Raw genomic sequence first — 8612 nt, 5'->3', positions numbered from 1 at the left:
TTTTGAAGATTTAAGATATTTCCTTGTTATCATGTATTATATATCTATATGGATGGTTCTATTGCCTGAAGATGGCATTATGAATCTAGCATTGGCGTCTAGATTGCAATATGGCTGGCTGATGTGATGATAACTGTAGGCTTTGAAATTAAAATTTTTGCGTTTACACGGATTAGAAGTTCAACTGATTTAACCGCATTTAGATATACTCCAGGAAGCCCATGTCTCTCAGCTCCTTGAATTGGTGACTCTAACAGACCTGTAAGGCCCTGAAAGAGAGATACCTCATCAACATTTAACTTTCAACAAACTACTATTCAACAAACATTTCTCACTTGCAACCTCAATTTGTCATGCACGTTTGCAGGTTCATAGCACATCAGCAACCAGGATCTCACATCAGTATCATCTCTAGGACTGAAAACCTGGTATCGACTAATAATAAATTGAGAATTCCAGAATTCTAGTTTTGAATTTAGACCACCAGTAAAAAAAGCTGCCATAAAATTCATCTAAGAAATATAATATAACTATATAAATAAATAATATATATATATATATGTATACATATATATTATTATATATGCATGTCATTACTTCATTTTATGAGGCTTCTTATGCATTGATTGAAAAGAACCTGCTGCTACATTCCAAAAAGAAAATGCGATACAATCAACTATGAAGGACCATAAGAAAATGACAAGAATCTATGTGTCCTGTCCTGAAAAAAGGTAGAACTTCAAGGAGAATAAGATGATGGTTAAAACATTTAAGTTAACTAATAGAGGACAGATGCAAAACTAATGATTGTTAATTTTTAAACTTTGTTTATGCTTATAGTCACAAGCTTTATCTTGATTACTTTAGTAATTCTATAATAACTTCCCAAATTTTTACATTACATTCTAAGTCACAACACGCAATTACCTGTTGTAAAAACTCTTGAAACAGAGACTCTTATTAATGAATTTCTTCTGGATCAACACGCAATTAATAGATCTTTCAGGTCAATATTAGTTTCACCTTATTTTCCATATGGGCCGCATTCCGAACTTGAATGGGCGCTTTAATAAGTGGGAATCCAAATGCTTTGAACGTCCTAGATCGATCTTGTGATTCACAGAGTTTGCTAACTAATAGTGTTTTTGTACTTTGTTCACACTGACTTTGGATTATGTATGCATGTTAATTTGCCGATCACTATATCTAATTGATTAACTAAACAGGCCAGTCTTACCGAAACCGCACCATTAGTGGACAAGAAACAACATTATCACTTTAGTTGCTCCAACTATAGTGATAATTATCTCGAACCTTCATTATCCTGAGAATCTCTCAAAAAATCTCGGCCAATTCTGAAGCGAATCCACTAACTATGTGAAAGGTGCATGCAGGAATTTTCCTGTGGTTATCATGTAGCACATGAAGTGGACATATGAAGTGAGAGTGGGGAAGTGAATAAATTGAATTTTATAAACTAATGGCTTCTCAAATTATTTAGAGTGGGAATTAGTCAGGCTACTTCTTATCAAATGGCTTCTCGCTCTTCTTTTTGAGAACACAAACGAAATTGTTGCCAGTATTTTCTAGCTAGCTTATAATTAGTAAATTGATGGACTGCGTGTTCAACATATGCAATTAATTAATTAATTAAGAATTCAAAACCAAATCTATTCATTTTTTTATAAAGTTTGAAATTAAAGAAAACCTACACATTCTGCCATTTTACACGTAAACCGCATATAGCAATATTAAGTTTGTCCTATCTTAAGTACTTCGTTGATAATATACCACACATGTAGAAACTTGTTGGCAGCAACTAAATTGCACCTTCCGGACTATTTCATAAAGTTAATTGAGCACCATAAGCTTTTTTATGTGAAAGTAATGCATCATCCTTAGCAAGTTTTATTTTTCAATGATGTAAATCTTGATTTCCGTCCGTAAACGAAATTTCTAGTGATTAGGCCAGACCGTTACCGTTTTCGTGTCGTCCACATTGTCGAGAACGCGTAACTTACGTGTGATACGCCAGGCCGTTACCGTTTCCGTGTCGTCCACATTGTCGAGAACGCGTAACTTACGTGTGATACGCCAGGCCGTTACCGTTTCCGTGTCGTCCACATTGTCGAGAACGCGTAACTTACGTTTACGTGTGACCCAACAGCGCTCCACTATAAAAGCAAGATTTCCCGCTTCCTTTCTCATTTCAATTGTCACTCTCTCCCTCGCTTTTTTCTCCTTTTTGTCTCCATCTCCCTCTCCTTTCCTCTACTCATTCGTCTGTCCCGCTAGATTTTTCTATACGTCATTTTCTTCATTGTCTCCTTTGGCGGCCTTCTTTTTTAATCGCCCCTCCAAGGTCAATTTCTCGGAACGCAAACGATTCTCCCTCGATGCAGAATACAAGTTCTTCAACTCTGAACCCGCTGGATCAACTCATATCACTCAATGAAACTTCAAGAAGCTTCAAGATTCCATTACAGATGTCTTTCGCTGGCATATCGGGGAAAAGTTTGGTCAATCTAAACATTACTGGCGGTAGTTTCTGGAAATTCTGTTTTCTTGGTTTTTCGTCTAGCAGGAAAAATGAGATTTGAGACACGTTGATGACGATTTCTCTTTAATTCTTAATTTTCAGAGAAAATGGTTAAGGATCAAGATTCTGCCAATTCAGAACTCGAAATGGCCGTATGTCCTACCTGTGTTTCTTGATCATCATTCGATATCTTTTCTTCGTTTCCTCTGAGTTCATCTTTACCTCGCTCAATTGTTTTTGACCGTTGAATACCATTTGGATGTTTAAATGTTTGGTTGAGGTCCGATTTTTGTTTTTCCAACACGAAATTTATGCTGTCTTGGTCCTTTCAGGACGATTTTTAGTGTAAATCAATCTGTTGCATTTAAAACTGCGAATACGTCACTTTTACTTGAAAAGGAATGTCTTTGGGAATTCGTACTTCGCCATTCATGTTGCAGAGTTTGAGACTGAAGAAATTGACAGATCGAATTCATGCCCTTGAGGCAAAGTTACAAAGCGTAAACAATGAAAATGCAAGGCTGAAAGTAAAACAGGGTGAAGATTCAAAGATATGGAGTAGTTTGGATTAAAAATGATGCTTAAATGAGTCATTGCCTGATCAACTGAGAGAGGCTCTGCAGCGACTTGCTCAGCAGGTGGAGGAAGGTAGCAGCCGTTGTTTTCTTGGTATAGTGCATTTGCATCTGAACTTAAATCCAGTATTTCCTTGAAGAGTTTGGCTGTCTGGTTTAGCCATAAGAGGGCGTTACACAAAAAAAAAAAAATGATATTATTTCGTTTTGAGAAGCTGAGAGAGACAAGAAGTGCTTCGAGAATAAATTGGCTGCGAGTTCAGTAGCATTCGATGATTTAAACATAAAGCTGAATTCATTAACCTTCAAGCTGGAATGTGCAGATAGTGCTTTCACTGTACAAATGTACGTTTCCAAAGGATTAAAAAAAAAAAAACCGGCTGCTGTCTCAACCGTACTTTCTGAAAATGTTAGTTGCTTTTTCACTTTTAAAAAATCAGTTAATAGAGCTTTGCAGGGACCGGGATGATGTAACTTTGCAAATCAAGGAGGAACGTGAAATTGCAAGGGAGAAAATTCAGAAATCTCAACTTGAATTGGAGAACGCTTCAGATCAAAGGAGACTGAATTGATGGCCACAATTGCTGAGCTAGAAGAGAAAGTATCAGTCATCAAAAACCTTGAGTAAATTTGAAGATCAAAAGGTATGACTGGATATTACTTGGTTAAAAGTTCTGCATTGTGGCCCATCTCTGAGAGATTGGAATTTCAGCAAGAGTTAAAGATGCAAATCTTGAGTTTGGAATCACTCAACCGAGATGCTCAAGAAAAACAGGGTCTCTGTTGCAGGGAAAAAAAGATGAAATTGATGCTCTTCATGAAGATATTGAGAAGAATTGCAAGCGTGTGGAATCATTGGAGATCCAAATCAGGCTGCTTCGTGTTCACTGTTCAGCTGGATGACAGGGAAAAGGTTGAATTGAATCTTAAAGAAAAGGAGAAGGAATTGGTTGGGAACATTGTGCAGGTATTCTTTATTAATTGGGCTCAAAAGATTATCATTTATCAACATGGTTGGTCCTGCCACACATGGTGTCACTTTTTCTTGCAGGTGCAGTCGTCACTTAGTGCTGTTGAGTGCTCTCTTGCTGAAGCCAAAAAGAAGTATGTGATGATGCTGGAAGCCAAACAGTTAAAGAGTCACTGAGGCACTTAAAGGAGATTTCTCAAAGAAATGATCGGGTACCTTTCTCCTGACAACGGACTGATGGCAACTACTTTTCTTTGCAAGAAAGGTGATCATGCTACTGTTTTCCGAGGAATGCATCCGGATGAAATATGAGCTGTTGAAATGGGAAATCATCAAGTTGGAGAAGGAAGAGGTCCCTCCTTCCCTAGTTGTATTGGTCCTTTGGTCTAGTTATGGGTGCTTGTGGCTTTGTTAGACTATCCTGAGTTATACTAGTCTCGAAATTAGGCAAAACAATATTTTGACTGAAACTGAGAGGGAACATGACGAAGCACTGAAGCAACTCCGCGAAAAGGAACTCGAGCATCTTTCTCAGGTTAAGGATGAGCATGATGCTTTGGTAGGTTTTAGTTAGAAAAGTTGTATGTTCTATGTAAAGGAACTAGACATGCTTCTGGTTTAGTAGCATGTGCTGGTGATTTCACTAGTAGAAAATGGTTACAATTAAATCCATATATTTTATATTTCACTCTACAGTTGAAAAAAGGTATTCGAAGGTGATATTTTGGCAACATGTCGAAAATTAATTTTCTCTATGTGTTTTGCGATATTTTGGCAACATGTGGAAAATTAATTTTCTCTATGTGTTTTCTCAACTAGGACCCCCCACCCCAAAATCAACGTTCAACTCAATTATCTCCTCTTGTGAGCAGGCCATAGGAGTCCGGCCCATGGGTCATATGTGTGCATGACTCGGAACATACTGGTCTTCTTCATATAGAATATGAGTATAGAAGATGTAATTAATGTACAGCGAAGTATACTTAAAGAATACATATTATGTAATATAACTGCATATAACATAAGTATGTACGGTATAACAGTGTATAATAAAATTACAGGACTTAATTTGGAGGTGACTTTCAAAATTCACCTTCCCCTGGACTTAGGCACACAGGCGCCAGTCCATCACAGGTTGCCTAAGCGATGAACTTAGGCGACGGGCGTGGACTAGTCCACGCCTTAACAACTAATGTTATAATTCATGCCTCTGCCTATGTGTCAAGCCTATACCTATGTGAAGAGTGTTCGCTTAACTGAATTATTGGACCTGTTTCAGTTTGCTGTTTTAAGTTTCAGCTTGCTTTGGTAAATGCAGGATTCTGTTTTCTTTCTGTGAATCTTTTCACATTTGTCAATAGACTCAGTCAGCACAATTCTGTGCAGTTTACGGTATGATATCTTTTTCACAGATGTCTTACTAGAACATTTCTGCCACGTAGCTATGCATGTATCTAATTTAACTAACGACTTTACTAAGCATTCATGCTTCTTTGTGTTAGCCATTATAACAAGGATCACCCCCCTTTACAAAAGAAACCCAACAATGCATCACTCACCCCTACTCCCCGATCAGGGATCTCCTCACCAGAGGGGCCAGACATTCAATGCCCATGATGATTCCCAACTCAGTTCCTTCGACCATATATATAAAGCACTACTGGATCAGTCCCATAATCTTATACTCGACGCCTAACACTTTGAGTTGGCTTCTTTTTTCTTTCTTTCTTGAGGTTCTTCCTTACCTGGAGGCTGGAACACACTAGCTTAGATGATTTTTCTGTTCAGCAACCCTCCGACTTCCATTTCAACAAAGGCCTTATTATGATATCTTGGGGCAGTTTTTCTGTTATCTTATTCTTATTTGAGGGTGTAGCTGAAATAGTTATTGCTGCTTTTGTTCTTAGCTTCTGACACAGTCAACGATCCAGGTACTGTTGAATATAAAGTATCATACTTAGAAACTGTGGCATTGCATGATTCACAATCTAATCTTTTTTGTAAATGAACTAATCAGAATTCTTTGTCGTACTTTGTTCGCATGATTCAGGAGGCAGGAGATAGCAAAACAAAGACGGTCCTTGCCCATAGCATCAGGTATTGACATTAAGAAAATCAAAATTATCATGTAACTGCATATTAAGCATGCTTTATGGACTATGGTATACCATTCATCCTATCAACAAAGCAGGGAAATGGGTTGTCTGACAAGGGAGAGAAGATTATCTTGAGAATCTGTAGTTTTATGCTGCTTCTAGCAAGTGGTGTATCTGCATTGGTCTGGACTCTGATCTATGCATGGATGTGAATTTCCTGTAGTTGAGCAACGAATTGTGGAGGAAGTGAGGAAGAATGACACTTGTAATTGTGAGACAGGAAGTGGGAAAACTACACGCAAGTTTTTTCTCAGTAACCTTTTAAGTTTTAATACATAATACCAGAGAATGCCTTTGAATATTTCCCTCCATGATCGGGTAAATTCTTGTCTGGAGATAAGGAAATTATATCCAAGGGTTCGAAGTATGCACTGAAGATGTATTATCTAGCACTGTGTTTAAATAATCTGTTCTCATACGATAGTTTGGATGTGTTAGTTTTTGATATGTCAAATTAGATCATTCAGTATTGGATATGACGAAATTGATTGCATCTATATCTTTTCTTTTTCTTCCCCAATGCAACTAATTCAAAGATGGTTTAACAAGAATGGGAAAGGAAAAGATAAGAAAAAGAAACTGGGCCTAGCTGCATGCTTAATTGAGCACGAAGCAAGAAGAGAAAAGAGATAAAGGAACAGATAAAAGAAAATTAAGCTTTTTATTGATCATTGAGTTTATGTTATCTGCCTTCTATTAAGGTGCATGTTCTCATGTGTATTTGCGTATGTATATGTTTTATTGTTGGTTCAATCTCTGCAGATGGTGAGAAATTGCCCAAGCCAACTTAGTCTGTGTGTATGTTTTAATGGCTCTACGAACCTTTTTTTTTTCCTTTGTTTTGGCAAGCTCGGGTTTGGCAGATACCTTATCAGATTATGCACAGATCCATATTGAGTTCTTGACGTTTCTCTTGGCCTTTTCTGTACTTCCTTATCCAGATGAGTAGAGAAGCCCTTTATTGATACGAGCCTTTGAACACAAAAGGAAAAAAAGAAGAGTAAAAGGTGAAAGAAAATTGTGAAGGTTCTAAAATTGCTGGGCAATATCTTTTATCTAATTTGATCGGCATAAGCAACCAACCAGATTAATCCAAGGGAGATGCATCTCGGTTATTGAACTCGAGTTCTTTCACAAGATCGCGTTTTCAGCTGCCACTCTATGACCTGTGCATTAGAATGTGCGAGACTTTCTAGTGCAAACTGGTCCTAACCCAAAGTATGATCCTGGCTAACTTCTTTTTAGTGAAAATGCCACAAAAGGTGCTTGACTACTAATGGAATCATAAGAACATGCTCATCTTCAGAAAAGAAAAGAAAAAAAAGAAACTGACTCTAGCTTTTGGCTTAGATGGTTGGAGTGGAGATTAGAAGGTCAGCCAGTTTTGGTCATCAGCTTTCACCGATTTTGGAGGAATTTCCTAGATTCCTCATCATTTTGCAAAACCCATAATTGGATGTGCTTAGGGTGTTTCCTCTGGTCTGATTTGCAGCTCCTTTTGTAAATGCGTGAGCTGCTGTTTTTTGTCTGTGCTTTTATTGATCATTAAAATTAACAGTAATTTGATGTGTTTGTTAATGAACAACTGGTGACATGAACTTATAACAAGAAAATGATTAAATGCATGATGACATCCACATTAAACAATTGATATCTCATGGTAATAAGCATAATTAGATTATCGAAATATCAAATTGTACAGTTTATTATCAACACTTTTCAATGCTTTAGAGCATGGAAAATCTTTTGTTCTCATAAACACGCACCACTTAAATCTCTAAATTCTAATATCTAAAATCTAAAAATAAACTGAAGTAAAAAATTACCGATGTATTCTTCTTCTAAATGGGGGAGATAAACCCTTAAAATATTCACAGCTTCCATGCTGACCTTGCTTGTCGTAAAACTGTCTTATATATTATAGTTTTATTGAACAAGAAATGCAAAGTAGTTAAAAATACTGACACAACATAAAACTAATCTATACTTCTAGTGCAAAAATTACGTGCCACATAAAAAGTGGCGAGGAAAAAATCTGCATCAAAGCAGGAAAAGGAAAAAAAAAAGTAAGTAGTTCAGATTGCAGAAAGAAAGAAAAAGAAAAAGTGTCTCCAATAGAGAAGAGGGAAAAGGAAGAGGAAGAAGAAGGAAAATTAAAAGAAACAAGAAGATGATCTAGGTTGTTGAAGTAAAGAAGCCTAGGCTATTGAGTACCTGAGTGAGCCTAGGTGCTGCAGGTGCGACCAGGTGTTTGGACGGCAGGTTGCCCAGTAACAGCCAGGTTAGGCAATCTGCCAACCCTGGGGACTAGTTAAGCATATACAGAAGGCTACGTTCCTTTTGAGTTTTGATAACGTTTTTAATCACATAGA

At 37.2% G+C, this 8612-nt stretch overlaps 1 protein-coding gene across 1 annotated transcript; it reads left to right on the top strand.

The window, feature by feature from the left end:
* The first annotated feature begins 2663 nt into the window (after positions 1 to 2663).
* On the top strand, positions 2664 to 4772 carry LOC116250081 (uncharacterized). Its single transcript, XM_031623457.2, has 2 exons — positions 2664 to 4081; positions 4166 to 4772. Exons 1-2 carry the CDS (start codon positions 3761 to 3763, stop codon positions 4259 to 4261), a joined length of 417 nt encoding a protein of 138 aa, XP_031479317.1. The 5' UTR covers positions 2664 to 3760; the 3' UTR covers positions 4262 to 4772.
* The last annotated feature ends 3840 nt before the right edge of the window (positions 4773 to 8612 follow it).

Source organism: Nymphaea colorata, chromosome 3 (assembly GCF_008831285.2).
Source record: "Nymphaea colorata isolate Beijing-Zhang1983 chromosome 3, ASM883128v2, whole genome shotgun sequence".
NCBI lineage: Eukaryota > Viridiplantae > Streptophyta > Magnoliopsida > Nymphaeales > Nymphaeaceae > Nymphaea > Nymphaea colorata.
The sequence above is the reverse complement of the archived record's forward strand: the minus strand, read 5'-3'. Positions and strand labels throughout refer to the sequence as shown.

Coding starts and splice junctions, on each gene's coding strand:
- LOC116250081 (XM_031623457.2), top strand. CDS start 3,761: ATGACTGGATATTACTTGGTTAAAAGTTCTGCATTGTGGCCCATCTCT. Junction 4,082..4,165: donor TGGTTGGGAACATTGTGCAG/GTATTCTTTATT, acceptor TTTTTCTTGCAG/GTGCAGTCGTCACTTAGTGC.